Source organism: Polypterus senegalus, chromosome 6 (genome assembly GCF_016835505.1).
Source record: "Polypterus senegalus isolate Bchr_013 chromosome 6, ASM1683550v1, whole genome shotgun sequence".
NCBI lineage: Eukaryota > Metazoa > Chordata > Cladistia > Polypteriformes > Polypteridae > Polypterus > Polypterus senegalus.
Window position 1 is genome coordinate 48,732,230 of NC_053159.1, and position 16,225 is coordinate 48,748,454.

The window sequence follows — 16,225 nt, forward strand, 5'->3', positions numbered from 1 at the left end:
AAATACAAATAAAACGTTTTTATTTTATTTAAGTCTTTACGCTACTAGGTTTTCTACATTTCCAATTAAAGCAAAAAATAACTATGCTTTATTTAGTACATATGATTTCAGTAAAATATAATCAATATTTACATACCTGTGACCTTTCAATCACTACAGTTTAAAATAATTTTAAACAAAATTTACTTTTAAGAATATGATGAAAATGAAGCAAAGAAAACATTTTGTTCTTACTGATGAAACTTTGTCCAAAAGGCCTTTCCGGACAAGAAAGATAGCAGCACGAATCATAGTTTTCAAATCTTCTTTTGATGTTCCCATTGGTACATCCATTAGTTTCTTGTAGACAGCTAATAAGGCATCCTCACGATAGGACCAGGTTTTGGAGTAAGCTCCTGCCACCTAAAGAATTAGAAAGCACAATCTATAACTATTAGCAATTACTTTAATCAAATAATTTTAATACACAGAAAAAGGTAAATCTAAAATCTGATTTTGATGGTATTATCTACTGAAAAAAAATTATAAAACAAAATAATTGCTCTGAGACAGTTAACAGATTATTATTGTTTCAAATCTATTGAGAAAAATTAATAAAAGTATAAAGCAACAAAATGTCCAGGAAGCTTCAACGTTAATGAAGGCCCAAAGGGGCTGGGCTGTGTTTGTCTTAAAGAAATACTCAATCCAAAAAATACATATTTTTTATGTTACTTTATGTTATGCATGTATGACTGCCACAGTATTTATTACTCTTCCTCAGTCAAAACAGGCTTTTTCAAAGAAGTTTTGATGTGGTAATTAGGAGTGAACTTGAATAGCTGACCCTACTTTAGATAAAGTGTTTCAGGAATCTTTGAAGACTGCACTGATTTAACAATAGAATCAATGAAGCCTACAAAAATATTTGCAATACTGGGCCACCTTAAATTCCACTGCACCTCCTCATCAGCGCCTTTGTTTTGCAAATCAGCAGTGGTAGCAGGTAGCCTGCTCACTCATCCCCACTGAGGCAGATAAAGTCAGATTGACAAAATTCCCGAGCTGAAGTCTGGGAGTTAGGTGTCTGGAATTGTATAGGTAAATAATATATTGCTATTTGGGAAATTCATACATTTAATGTATGTTCCATGTCTACAATGATCTATGTAAATGTAGGATGACAGGAAATTCAAGGCAAAAATGTTGAACACATAACTTTTTCATGTTATAATAATGACAAAATGCTGACGTGAAGTGTATAATGTGTGAAGACTGAAGTCCAAATATCAAATAAACGCTACAAAAGGTATAACAAAAAGTGTGCTTTTATTCAAGAATATAACTGAAGATATAAATAATGTTCAATTTACATGTTGCTTCGATGTGTAAAACCAAGCCCAAATATCAATTGACATAATATAGACATGTCCTCTTGGCTGGTACAGGGTACAACTGCTGTCTCATAATCAATAAACACACATTTGATTTGACTCTATAACACCCTCCTCTATAGACCAATGATTGACAACCTCATTGCTCTGACGCCACTTCCAGTGTCTGAATCACCTCTTAATTCCTGGCTGGCATTTAACCAAAGTGTCACCATCTTAGTGCGATCTGAGACTTGCATCATTAGTGACGCCTTTTTGCTGAAAAGCTACATTTATTTCTTGTATTTACAACATACAGGGTGACGGTGTTGCCCCAAATCTTTTGTCTCTGTCCTCTTTACAACATTTTGCAAAGCACTAGGAGCTACATGTCTTGTATGATAAAGTGTGCTATATAAACAAATGTTGCTAAGACTAGATTGTAACTGACTAGCATAGTTCTTACAGCTGTAAAAGTCAGTTGTCAGACAATTATTCGCGTCCGTAGAGAAATGCTGAAAAGTAGCATTTATTTCTGGCCTTTACATATTACTATGTCACTGTGTCCCCCAAATCTTTTACAGTGGTGTAGGTGAGCATCAACAAAGATTCAGAAGACAAATGAGCCCAGGATATCACAACAACTTTGTGGGCAATGGCAGCGGAGTTATAGGCACTCCAAATCCAGGTGGGACAGCAATGGACTGAGCTTGCTGAGGTGGAGTTGTATAACCAACCATGTAGGGTCATCCAGCAGGAACAGCGATAGGACCGCCCCATGTAAGCTGCCTTCCATTCTGATAACAATGTTGAGATTTATTTCATATATTTCAACCAATGCATGTTGCATCCTATGCCACAGTGACCACACTTTGTATTAAATAATGATTTATTGTATCATGTAGGACAAGATGAGGACACTGCTACCAGTTGTCCACACCTACTGGTGGCAGGTCTGTGAACTAGCTCATGCCCACCACCTAGGCATCCATTTGGGGACCAAGAAGACATTAGTGCAGATTAAACTCTGATTTTTTGAACTGGAATAAATGAGGTATGCCACTTTATATCATAATCTCTTGGATTAATGCATCAGTTTCCACATTTGACTTATACAACGGACTTTATAAAATACAGGAATTATACGAAAATCAAGCCCTGGCTTATCCACAGGAGAACTTAAATGCAAGTATACCTGTATATGGTAGACAGATTGAGAGAGCATGGGGGTCATTAGGTCGCTGGAAAAAGGTGTGTGGCACTCCGATATCTATGCAAAAGGACAGGTCCAAGTCTTTAGAGTCCCTGTCTGCTATATGGTTGAGAGACATGGATGCTATCCAGTGACCTGAGATGAAGACTGACTCTTGGTACTGTGCCCTCCGGAAAATCCTTGGGTACCGTTAATTTGACCTTGTGTCGAATGAGCGTTGCTCATGGAGTGCTGAATTGCACATTACCTGCATTGTGAGGGAGCATCAGTTCGCACTACGCCATGTGGCACATTTCCCTGAAGGTGATCCAGCTTGTAGGATCCCCACTTGTTGGCACCGAGTGGCTGGACCAGGTCAAAGGCGCCCACGTAATACCAGGCTATGGCAGATGGAGGGTTATTTCGGGAGGTGGGACTGGACCACGTGGTCTGCCTGGGGTTGCCAACCAGGATCCTGAGCTGTTTCATTGTAGGTGGGTGCGGCAACACACTGTAGCAGTGCATGCTCCCAACTTGAATTTGAACTTAAACTTGTACCTTTTGTGAAAGTGTTTATTTGATATTTGAGTTCAGTCTCACACATTATGCACTTCATGTCTACATTTTGTCAATTATTACAAAACACGAAAAATGTTTCTGTTTTAGCTATGTGTTCAACAATTCCTGCCACGATTTCCTGTCATTCTACATTAACATAGATCGTAGAGACAGAACACACATGAAATGTATGTATTTGAAATTACTATATATTATTTCCGAGATTATATTTAATCATGTAGGGTTTTTGATCAGATGACCAGAATTTAATAAGGTTAATTATCAGTTAGTTGTGGATTTTCATGCCTACATTACTATGGTATGTCTTTTTCAACTCTAGGAGGTTCTGTGTCACTATCAAAAAAAATGCAGGAAGTCTGAGAATAAAATCAACATACAATTCCTACTCGTGATTCATTTTGAAATTACTTGCATTTTTTATTTTAAGTACAGTAATAGTATCGTACTGTGTTTAATTAGCAAATCTCAAATGTTATTCTGCAAAATAAGCAATAAACCATTCTGCATTTTTGTCAATATTTCCAATACCAGACATTTCAGTGGAGATTTCACTTTAAATTCAAAATAAGGTTATGAATGTTAACTAGAACAGGACTTGTCTAGTAACCGGGGGTTTTCTGTATTTAATTATATTTAATTATCTTCAAATAGTATAGTAAGGAAGGCAAATTTCGAAAGCTAAAAAACCTCATACATTAATAGCACTACTAAAATATAAATTAATATACTTTGCTAACTTACCAAGCCTTCACCATACACGCAATTGGGAAACTGGCCTCCTCAGAACCTTTTCTGTTAAGGGCTCTGGTTACCAGTGATCCCTGTTCCTCGAGCAGTTCTGTCTGAATCGGGAGGTGAGGGTTCTGAAGGAAAACTCTGCTGTTCACCCATTTGTTTTTGAAGAGCAGGTAGAGGTCTCTCATCATATGGCAAAGAATTAACCTGTAATGGAAAGACAGTTCTTTAGTACCACTCTTATTTAAAAGTACATTGAGACTGTAAAAATCTTTGTTGTACTTACAGTATATACATTGCAGTATACACAAGGGTATAAGAAAAAATTTGAGTCTGACAAAAAGTGCAATGCTAGTAAAAACCAAAGTATACTTTTTATTATACTCACTGTAAATACTGTTTGTTACAACATTCAAAAAACTGGGACAAAGCATGTAGTTTCTTTGGTATATGCAACCATTCTTCTGCAGCAGATTAGACATCTTTATAATTAACAAAGCATGTCCCAAATGTCATGATAAGGGCTAAGTTTTAGGGTCCTGTTTCTGCAATAGATTGCCATTTTGTACAATCGTCATTTGGGTCACGTCCCCTTTTTCTAGGGGTGTGGTCTCTGGAGTATAAAAGGTCAGAATTTGAACCAAGCTTTATCCAATCTGCAGATAAATCCTTTAAACACAAATTCTCTTTTTGCTAATGGTCTTCGTGTCTTGCCTATTTGACTTTTAGTCTGAATTTGATTTTGACTCCTGCATCTCATCTGGGTTTTGACTGCTTTGTTTAAATTCCATTTGTTTGTTTTTTGTTTTTTTTTTGCCATTTGCACGCTTCTCCCCGTTTGTCTAAAAAAATTACTTACCTATTCCTGTTGAGCCAGGACACCGAGCATGTTGAGGAATATGTGATAGTTACCCAGGGCCTTAACTGAAAACAAGGTTGGTTTACAATAGGCTTGGGCGGTAAAACGGTAATATGGTATCCTGCAGGATCTAAAAATAGCAACGGTGTCAGTTTCAATACCTGTATACCGCATAAAAACAATGCACTTATATAGGAGACAAGGATTAAATATTAAATATAATTTATTTAATGCCTAAAAATGCGTATGCGATGTGGTTGTCATCACGTGACAGCGTGGAGGAGAAAAAGAGAGGTGGGGAAAGATGGCGAGTCGCGCACCAAGTGACCTGGTCTCGAAAAAGAACACAACTTCTGCAGTTTGGCAGTATTTCGGGTTTCGGCCGAACGAGAAGGGAGAGGCGGTAAATACGGACGAGGCAATTTGAAATTGTGCAACAAAAGGTGACCGCGAGAGATGGAAATACATCGAACCTAAGGTCGATATACGAAACCACCATCCACTCACTGCTGCGAGGATGGACCCGAGTTCACTCAGTGCAACAGTTTCAACGCCTCCCGATGCAGGACCAACAACATTTAGGTCCACCGCCAGACGCAGTCGACGATAATGGGGGCCTTCGGAAAGCAAAAAGTACAAAAGGGACAGTGTCCGTTGGAAAACCTGTACTGATGCAGTGACAAAATACTTGGCGAAGGAATGGTCTCTTTCCACACAGTGGAAAAAGTCCTTACGGACATGGTAAAGGTCCTAGATGCCCAGTACGAGCTGCCTGGACGGAAATATTTCTACAAACAGCCATCCCACATTTATATAGTAAAGTTAGAGACAATGTTCAAGTGTCAGCGCACACAGTTATTCCTTAACAACTGACATGTGGTCGCCAGTTAACATGACACCATATATGTCTCTGACTGTCCATACTATTACACCTGACTGGAAACTTGAATCCAAATGCCCAAACTACGATTTTCCTGAGAGTCATACAGCAGACAATCTTGTTGCTGCGCCAGAGCTGCACTTCAGGAATGGCAACTTGACAAGAAAAACTTTCAGCCATAACCACTGACAACGCTGCCAACATTCATGCCGCAATCAGGTCCCTGCATTGGCCGTGGCTATGCTGCTTCGGTCACAATCTAAACTTGGCTGTCACAAATGATTGCATGACCAGAGGCAAAACCGAGCCCGGACTATGCCGTAATATTGTCGGGCCTTTTCACACAGCTGGCAACGTAAGCATGAACTCCACAAGAAGCAAGTGGACTTGGGACTCCCAAAACATAGTCTCAACGGTAAGCATAAAACGTGCAGAGAGTTCCTCAGGGCAGGGCTCAAATATAAAAAAGGGAGATATATATATATATATATATATATATATATATATATATGCTTTGCATCACATAAATTATATTGAAAAGTAGGCTATATTAAAATAGAAAACCATTTTTAAATTGTAATTTTTTCCTGTATTTTTATCAAGTAAATGCAGGCTTGATGCCGATAGGGACTTATTTAGCCTGAAATAAATGTGCATGCAAATTTCACCAAGTGGAATAATATACGTTAATGGACTTATTTATTTATGCATCTATTCGCTTATTTAGGCCTATTTATTCATTCATTCGCTTATTAACGAATGAATTGGCCTAAATAAAATGAGCGATCAGACACGTCCTGTCTGATGACAGAAGGAGCAGCCTGTCCCTGACCTGGTAGGACATGGACGTCTTGAAAGCTGTTCACGAAGCACTGAAACCAGTCGGTGACTTCACTGATATTTTGTCAGGAGAAAATTATGTGACCAGTTCCTGTATCCTCCCCATACTACAGCTCTGCAGGGACAATATGTTGGCTGCGTCAGAAAATGACCCCCAGCTAACAAAGTCAATCAAAACTGGAATTCTAACAAAGCTGGAGGCCAAGTATGAATCCAATTCAGTGCGCAAAATATTGCGAAAATGCACTTTCCCCGCACCTCGCTACGTGGAGGATATGAGATGGATGACAACGCATTGGCTGAGACCAAGGCTGAATTACAGGCTGAAATCGTGAGCTTAGAGGCAGCAGGTCCAGTGGCCATCAGAGTGGAAGAGGGAGAGGAGCAACCTGCACCTTCACGAAAAAAGATGACTTTGGGGAGTATGCTGCAAAAAATCTGATGCAATGGCAGGTCCCGCGGCACCGTAGAGGACCGAGTCGAGCTGAAATAACAGCCTACTGTTTGGAGCCAGTTACTCAAGGAGACGAGGACCCACTTCTCTGGTGGAAAAATGCTGCCGGGCGTTTCCCAAATGTCGCGAGTGGCACGAAAGAACCTGTGCGCTGTGCCACAAGCACACCATCGGAGCGGGTTTCAGCACCGCAGGTAAAGTTGTCGGTCCACAACGCGTCCTGTTAAAGCCGGACAAAGTAAACATGCTGGTTTTTCTAGCGAAATCTTGAATAGATTGATGCCACTTGCCATTCGCTCCTTTTCGCACTGTGTTTATTTTTTATTTAATTGATTCAGGTATTTTTATTTGGTTTACGTTAAAACGATATTGGAAAGAAGACGTTTTGTTTAGGACTATTGCTTGGCAATACTTTTATAATATGGATGATGTTTATGTTAATTCAACTCTGGTTGACTGTTGTGGGTCTAGTTGCACTTTTTTATAAGCTGCTCATATTTGTTATTAAAAGTTGTTCAGGCGGTGTGATTTAATTTTAATTGATTTGTGTATGCTGCTCTCACGGGAAAACTGTTCTGGATGTTTATGTTAATTTAATTCTGTTTGACTGTTGTATTTGCACTTTTTATAAACTGCTATTTGTTGCTAATAAAAGTTGTTAATATTGTTCTGCATGTTATTTTGTTATTGTTTCAGTATTAGTGTTTGATATTCAGTTTCTGAACGGTTTAGGCACAAGCCAACAGTTTGGTGATGCTGTCTGAGCCTTACGTCACAATTTTTTTATTATTCACGGTATACCGTATACCGAGGTAAAATAGGGAGGAGGTTTGACGGTATCAAAATTTGATACCCCATCCCTAGTTTACAACCTCTTCAATCCAAAGTATCACAGAGCAGCCTTTGAAATACACCAGCATGAGTATTGCACAGTCATAAATAAGTATAGGGTGGTCCAGATCTAATTATGAAATTTTCACTACGCTATAACTTATTACGATTATTACATGGAAAATCACTCAAAAAATCCTGGACCATCAAGAAGTGCGCAAACTGACAACATGAAGAATCGTCTTCACGCCGAACTGGAATCGTCCCCACATAAATCAAAGTCATCCAGACGATCTGGATCTGTATAATTAGATCTGGACCACCCTTTTACTTGATTGACAGCCAACCGAAAATGCAAATTAGGATTATATTTGACCACTTAAATGAATCTTTTGAGTCATGTAGTCACTGTGGACCATACCCATAACATCATTAAAAATCATGCACATGATGTTACCAACACTGGTTTCTTACTAAATAATTGTGTTTCTGTTTTTTCCAGTTATTGCTTGACTAAAACTGATAAATGCCATCCCCAGTGGTGAATTGCTTCTTAAATTTTTCCAGTACAAACTCATTATTACTCATTACCTTCTGATTCTCCTTGGAACTTCAGAAGTAGTGATACCTCACTACTGGATTCAATATTCTGGGTGCCCAATATGCACAGGATTTGCTACTTCCTCATTTCACTAATAACACTGTCATTTTTTAATTTTCCATTATACAAGATGAAAACATTTTATTTCATAAATGTTGAAAGCCTGCAAAAATTGGGACATTTTCAAAAGATGTATTTCTTTTTATTATTCTTAAAAGAAGCCCATCTCTGGATTATGATATACAGAAAAGAACAGTTCTGGTTATTCAGGTGATATTCCTATTGATCAACCGCCGATATTCAATAGACGGTGATCAATAAATTGGCCAATCTCAAAAATGTTTTTTTGCAGCATCAGCGTTTTTAGCTTTAGAGTAATTGAGTTGTAGTGCTCATTTATGTAATGGAAGATATTAAGATAGTTAAGCCTGCATATGTGTCCTTCTTGCTATAAGAACTGACCGTAGACATAAAGCGTAAAGCAGTTTTAGAAAAGAAAGTTGACCGAATATTGTCTTTCATATTAAATTACATTACAGTAAAGAAATAAGAGTAATAAACTGAGAAAACAGAATCAGAGGAGTCATTTTATGAAATTGGACAAATGGCAAGAAAAGCTGCTTTAATGAATTCAGACCTTTTATTTTTCCGCTAACACAAACACTGTTTGCATTGAGTGTGACAGTCAGCTAGCTTGTGTTTATCACAGCACTTCACATTTTTAATTATAACAAAAGCAGATAAATAAGATTTTGCAATCATTGCATTAGTAATGAGAGAACCCTGCAGAGTTCAATTCATCATGAGGTTAGAGAAATCATAGAAAGGTTCGGGATTCAAAACAAAGTCTGTGAAATGTATTGATGTCAATGAGGAAGTGGAATGAACTGAAATACTTTTGGGTGGGAATATAATGGTGCAACTAAGGTCTCAGGAGCATCTCAACTATGCTGGACCAATTATGGGGCAAAATGTGATCTGAGATCTGAGACAGCAAAGCAACAACTATGCCACTGTGACACTAATAGCAAAAGACCCAGACAAAGATAACCACATTCAAAATACAAAAAAATGGCCAATAAGCATATATATATACTATTATATATATATATATATATATATATATATATATATATATATATATATATATACTATATATATATATATATAATATATATATATATATATATATATATATATATATATCATTGTGCTCACAGAGTTCCTGTCTTGGAGCACAATAGAATACAAAAAGCAGCAACCTGGGACTGGCTTATTCCAATGCTCTGCATTTCAGAAATGCCTCGAACAGTAATAACTGTGTTGTTATTTTTATTATTTCACGGGTCACATGTGTTTTCTTTCTCAGGGATGGCTCCTTTAAGACATGTTTGGATCATAGCTGAAAAATGAGGCTAATTATGCATGCAAATAAGCCAAGTGGTGAACATCCAGCTGCACAGGGTTCACTGCTGTTTACCCTGTGGCAGAACTCATTATATTCTCATAATGTCCATCTAACGCACTTCCAGAGCACCGATTGGTTGTAACATTTTACATAACCAAAGCAGACCATCATAGATCTTATAGTGCTAATGTGTGAAAGTTCTGTGCATGAGTGCTAGAGCTCTATAATGTCACACTGGCTTCGCAGCATTACTGGCCACTGGGGAAAAAAATGTTTGTTTGTTTAATCCAGCCCCAAGGAAAATTTTCCCAGGAAAATATTCTGCAAACAAGGTAATTGCAATGCAGCATGTTTACTGCAAAAAATGCAAATTTCTCTGATCAGTACTACAGCTTAGTAATCAATATGTTTGTTAGCTTAAGAGTAAATTTGCCTGATTTATCTATAAATTTATTAAGCCTGTTAGTCCGGTATCTCCTTGAAAAACATCTTATGACATTTGATTAGATTTGCAGCCCTTTTAAATGTTTGTACAGTGTTTATTATTTGTTTGTATGTGTCAAAAGTATAAGATAAGGTAAGAAACCAGCATAATTAAAAACAAATCAATCTTGTCATGCATGTGCTCCTGAGGATCACCTTCAGGCTCCTCTAAGGTAAGCGGTACCATGATAGGACCAGAGGGGCCTTGCTAATGTTTCTCCATTTCCACCTGCAGCACAGAGAAGCCACCAGGAGAAGGTAACTGACCTGACCGCAGAGGATGGGTCTTGTAAGAGAGGTTGTCTGTTTTTGGACCCAAACTTGGCCTGGAGCAAGTTTCTGTGCTATTCCTGAACCTCACTAGAAGGAATGTGTGAGTATATATTACAAAATAGTAAAACAATTTCTTTTTAATATTAAGCTTTGTTTCAGATAAGTACATTACAAAAGGAGTTAAACAACATGACAACATGTAATTATAATAAGCATTTTATTTCCTTTTATGCTATGTGTATTATGAATAAATAGTTTTATACATTGTGACAGGCGGCTGGTGTCCATGCCTAGCCGGGACGCCCTGCACACTGTATTTAGGGGAGCAGCCCTGGACAGTGCAATACCTCCCTGGACGCTAGATGGCCACCCCTGGCTGGTGTAGTGCCTTGTTTCCACAGGGCCCTGGGAATTGGAGCTGAGGGCAGCCCTGTTGGGTCCCACAGGACCGCCAGGGGTGTTGTGTTTGGGACTCCTGAGCCCTGTGGCAACAGATTCATCACACCTGGAAGTGCGGGTCTTGGGATCAAACACCTGGGGCACTTCCAGGTGAGCTATAAAGAAGCCAGCAACCACCACTCATCGGCCAGAGTCGGGTGGAGGAGGACAAGGTTGCATTGCAAGGAGGAGTGGTGGTGCCAAGAGAGAAGGTGCTTGTGCTGTACTGGTGTTTGGGACTGTGTTGTGGCTAGGGGAGTACGGGGAAGACGTGCCTCCAGCTGAAGAGTAATAAAAGCCTTTTTCTTTTACACGTGCCTCCTGTATCCAATCTGTGTCGGGTCAGGCACTATATAGCATCTTCTTACAAAATTATTAGGTAAAAATTAATGTATCTTCAGGCAATTTTGTTTATTTTAATATGTTTTTGTCACTGAACAATAAGGACATAGAATTTCACTTTGTTCATAAAAATTAGTAGGTAAAACATATGGTCTACATTTTAATTATAAAGATACCAAGGTTAATCCTTTAATATAATACATACGGAGCTTAGTATAAAACTTATTTTAAAGAAAAAGAAAAAAAAAATGTGAATCTGTATTGGAATTGGGCAATTCTAGTAACATAAAACTGGTCAGCTCTAATAGTACCAGACAGGAGCATCCCTAGTTCTTGTACAGATTTACCAGGCATATTGTTCTTTAAGAAATTAAGAATAGCACAATACTTGATTGTGTTTATCATCATTTTTGTTAATTTGATTCTGAAATAAAAATATAAATAACACATCACAAATGGCAAAAAAAAATTAATTCAAGTTTTTAGTTCACTCTTAACGCCTTTTTTAACACCACTCATTTAAAGATGATACTGCATATAAAAACTACTTTAAAAACTCTACACCTGTGTACAAAGCAGCTATTGTTCATGAGACTAGAGAAAAAAAACAATTAACACTGTTCCTTTTAAACAACCCCAGGACAATAAAAAAATTAAAGCTGGTGTCACTATCAAAGAATTATGAACACAGTGACATTTCAATATTTAGGACAACACTTTTAAGCATAATGCAGAAAAATCAAACCAGTTACACGGTGTCACGCGCAAGCACTTAGGGAGCAGTTTAAAGACCTAAAGAGTAGCACAAAAATCACACAGCAGGGGACAACGGCAGTGTGCTAACCTCTCTTTCTTTACTTTGACAGGAAAGATGAAAAAATGCAGCCCTGAATCCACCTGAATACCCTAGCCAGCAGAACAAGTTACTTTTAGGCTCCTTCTGTCCCTCTGGTCCCCCTATGATGACGTCACCAAATCCCATCTAGGGGTTCCTTTCCCAGCATTCCCATTCCACTTCTGTCCCCACAGCATTTAATGTCCACCATTCAACGTCTAAACTGTCTGTACTGTGTTTTCATGACTGACCAAACTTGTGTGAAAAAAGGCTGGTTCTACAGTATACACGGGATGGACTCTAACTCTTACAATTTGTCCTTTTGCTTCTTTTACAACGACAAAAAGAGAATGTAAGTGAATGTGCTTGTAATTTATCAGGAAATCTGTAGTAAGATATGATAGCAGTCCATAAATGTTCCTTAGCCAATCTGAAACAGCTTGACCTTATTCTGTAAAAATGAATGGCATGGCCCAAAACTACAATATGGTAGACTAAGCCAACATTTCATTAAGTTCTTACTCAAACATGACATAGGCCAAAGCAAATAATGCTACAAGATAAGGGAAATAAATTTCTAATTTCTGTTATTTTCAAAATTTGTTGTGGTGCACTGGAAATGTACACTTGCAGAGCACACTAACACATAAACAGATACCCTTCCAAAGCTACGTTTATAATTAAATATTCTTGTACTACAAATATTGCAGAGCTACACAAACCTGTTACTTTAAAATGAATACTTTTTCCTATAATAAGATAATAAGATAAATACTGCATGCAATGTATATAAAAATAAGTGACATAGCTCAATCACACAGTATAGACCAATGTTCTTACATTAATCTTGGGAACTACTGGTTTAACTGGAGTTGCTGGAGGGGTTGGTGTTTTGGGTGAAGGGCTTGAAGGAGCAGTCTCTGGCTTAGACTCAGTATGTTGCTCCATTTCCCTTCTGGCTTGTACTGTACTGGTGTTGGCTGTTCAGAGCTCTGTGGCTGGGGAGAAGGATAACTGAGAGGCTCTGGCAAAAAATCAGATGGTCTGCGTATCTGCAAGTAAAACAATTAAAATTTTGTAAAGCATTATGCTAAATGAATTCAATTTAATTTTAGTATTTTGTATATGCATTAGTGGAAATACTGTACTTCAAATTACACCTGCAAGAATAAAATGTAATAGACAAAGCTACAAAAGTAGTTATGTAAACATTATAACAGTACACAACAAATTATTTAAATAAAATACTGACCACCGTAGTATCCAGTAAATTATGTAGTTTGAGCTGCTGATAAACCTTCATACGATACTCATCCATTTGATGCTTTTTCTGCTTAGCTAAATCATAATCTTCCTTCTCTACAGCACAGCGCTTTTCCACCTCATAACGACCAAGACGTTCGCCTACCTGAAAAATAAGTTTAACATATAACATGTTGTACATAACAGAGAAGACAGATCAGTGAAAATGAAGTTCAAGACAAAGAACTGATTGATCTATAACTACCCTACCTTTTGTAAGTCAGCAATGGCCTGCTTCAATTTCTTTGCAAGGTCATAACGCTCCATCTCAACAGCTTCCTGTTTCTTTTCATCTAGTGCTCAGATTATATGAGCCACTTCTGGGTCTTGATACATATCAAAAGCAAGGTCATCCAGAGGAGAAATTAAATTGGTCTTCCTGTAGGAACATTTAAATATGAAATTATTAAGATTTAAAGGGAAAACTAGGCAGCAGGAATTTTGATATGCTTCCTATGTTCTAGGTTATTCCAGAAGATAGGTTTATAGTTTCAAAACTGGAACACTGATCCCAAAAATACTGTCAGAGCCCAGATATTTGAGTTCAAGCACCATGCAGGTAGAATGGCTCTAACATGTAGGAAACTGGTCAATTATGCAGCTGAACTAGTTACATCACACAACTCAATATGTTTCTGTAGGAATCAATTTGAAGGTTCAAATAAGGACATATGTAAGAAAGTGCAGTAGACATGGCTAAGTCAATTGAAATTTACTACTGCAACAGCTTCCCAACAATGCCCTTAACCAGATACTGCATATATTAGCAAAACTGGAAATAGGTCCTGGGCCAGCCTTGTAACTAGTTAATATAGGTCTCATTAAAACTAGAACCCTGAAGCCTATGAAAAAGTCATAATCCCAGGGCACCTTAAATTCCTCGCACCTCTCATCGGCATCTTTTTTTGCAAATGTGTCAATCAGCACAAGCAGCCTGCATCCCATCCCCTACCGAAGCTGAGTTTTTCCAGCTCAAGTCCTTTATCTGGATGTGAGGTGCCTGAACTTAGAGAGTAAATAATATTTTGTTATTTGGAATGCATACATTTCATCAGGTTCCATGTCTACAATGATCTGGATGAATGTAGGATGACAGGAAATGCAAGTCAAGAAATGTTTGAACACATACCTAAAACAGAAACTTTTCCATCTTATAGTAATAAGATGAAGTGTATAATGTGTGAACACTTTAGTCCAAATATCAAATACACCTGGGGTAAATTTTGTCTACTTGTAAAACTTAGTGCAGTTTATGGCCCTATTTATAGGGCACCGGAAAGACTCCAGGTGCCCAATGAGCTTCTTTTGGCAGCACTCCAAAGTGTGGAAAAAGTGCTGCCAAATAGGGCCCTGCAATATCCATCGCCTGCGTGGCCACGGGCCCCAAAAGGGTTGAGCTTCTATGCTCATGACCTGTGGCCCTGGAAACCCCGTTGCCCTCTGTCAGTACAGGGGAGAAAATGTTTTGAAAATACTCTCTCCCCCGGTCCTTCCATAACCAGGGCATTCAGGCCAAGTAAGGGCCAAAATTTACACCAAGTGTTACAGACTATAAATGAAATGTATGCTTTTTTATATTATAGTAAGAATAATAGCAGCTCACTACTCAAAACAAGGTGCACCCTTGCTCGAACCCGCAACCTTTTGATTATAAGACAGCAGTTCTTACATCTGCACCATTCAAGAACACATATCAACTTTCTAGCAATTTACATTTGAGCTTGGGTTTTTAATTCATTGACAGCAACATGAAAATTGAAGGATTTTTTTTTTCTTTGGTTATATTCTTGAATAAAAGCACACATGGTTATTTGATATTTGACCAAAGTCTTCACATATTATACACTTCACGTCAAGTTTCTGTTTAGGTATGTGTTCAGCATTTGTTGTCTCACATTTCCCGTCATCGACAATTACCCAGATTGTTGTAGACACCAAACACACATGACATGCATGTGTTCCACATAAAGATATATTATTTACCCTATACATCTACAGGCTCCTCACACCCAGATAAAGAGACTTGAGCTGTGTTGATGGGGGGATGGGATAGCAGGCTGCATGCTGCTTGTGCTGAATGACACGTTTGCAAAACAAAAGACGCTAATGGAGAGCTGCAAAGAAATTTAAGGTGCCCTGGGATTACAAATATTTTGTAAGGCTTCAGGGATTCCAGTGTTAAATTCCCATTTCTAATACATGAAGTCCTTCCTTGGCTGAAGTTTAGTTTAGAGTACTGCAGAGAATGGAGCTTATACACCCTGTTTCAACAAAGTAATTATGATGAGTGCTTTGAATTTTACTTAGTTTGTAACCCATGAGTAAAGTTAACTGTGAAAAACTGGCAAGTTCCTTTATGCTTTTAATTTCTTTAGTAACTTGACCACTCTTCTACTGAATATGAAATTAAGTGCAATTTTGTCAACACAGAGCCTTTAAAATTCAAAATATAAATTATACAGTACATACTTGCTGTTACAACATGGCCAGCTGTCCACTAAAGGCAGCTGTAATACTGGATGGTGCATGGAATTCGGCTATGTGTATGATGTCACACCTATAGGCTCGCTGAGCATGCCAGAAACCAGAAATTTTGCAACAGACTGTCTCTTTTGCTGAAAGTGTACGAACAACATTTATTTTTTACATTGCATTACTTTATTGTCTGTGGCCATTTTGGTCAAAAATTTCATTATACTGAGATTTACATTTTGTTAAATTGAAATTCATTTAACATCATGTTCTATGAAGATTTGTCTGGGCCCTCAAAAAGTATTCGTATTGGGTTTAACTTTTACTCAGTATTATAAATTAATTTATA

At 37.9% G+C, this 16,225-nt stretch overlaps 1 protein-coding gene across 1 annotated transcript in view; it reads right to left on the minus strand.

Annotated features, from left to right (window-relative positions):
* The window catches only part of cep104 (centrosomal protein 104), a 232,996-nt gene that overhangs the window by 169,790 nt on the left and 46,981 nt on the right, over positions 1-16,225 (minus strand). Inside the window, exons 4-11 of the mRNA XM_039755038.1 lie at positions 14,357-14,409; positions 13,615-13,697; positions 13,355-13,510; positions 13,018-13,154; positions 12,943-12,985; positions 3,936-4,065; positions 3,865-3,899; positions 235-402 (exon numbers count right to left, since the gene is read on the minus strand). Of these exons, the coding sequence (XP_039610972.1) occupies positions 235-402; positions 3,865-3,899; positions 3,936-4,065; positions 12,943-12,985; positions 13,018-13,154; positions 13,355-13,510; positions 13,615-13,697; positions 14,357-14,409 (805 nt within the window). The remainder of the gene's footprint in view (positions 1-234; positions 403-3,864; positions 3,900-3,935; positions 4,066-12,942; positions 12,986-13,017; positions 13,155-13,354; positions 13,511-13,614; positions 13,698-14,356; positions 14,410-16,225) is intronic.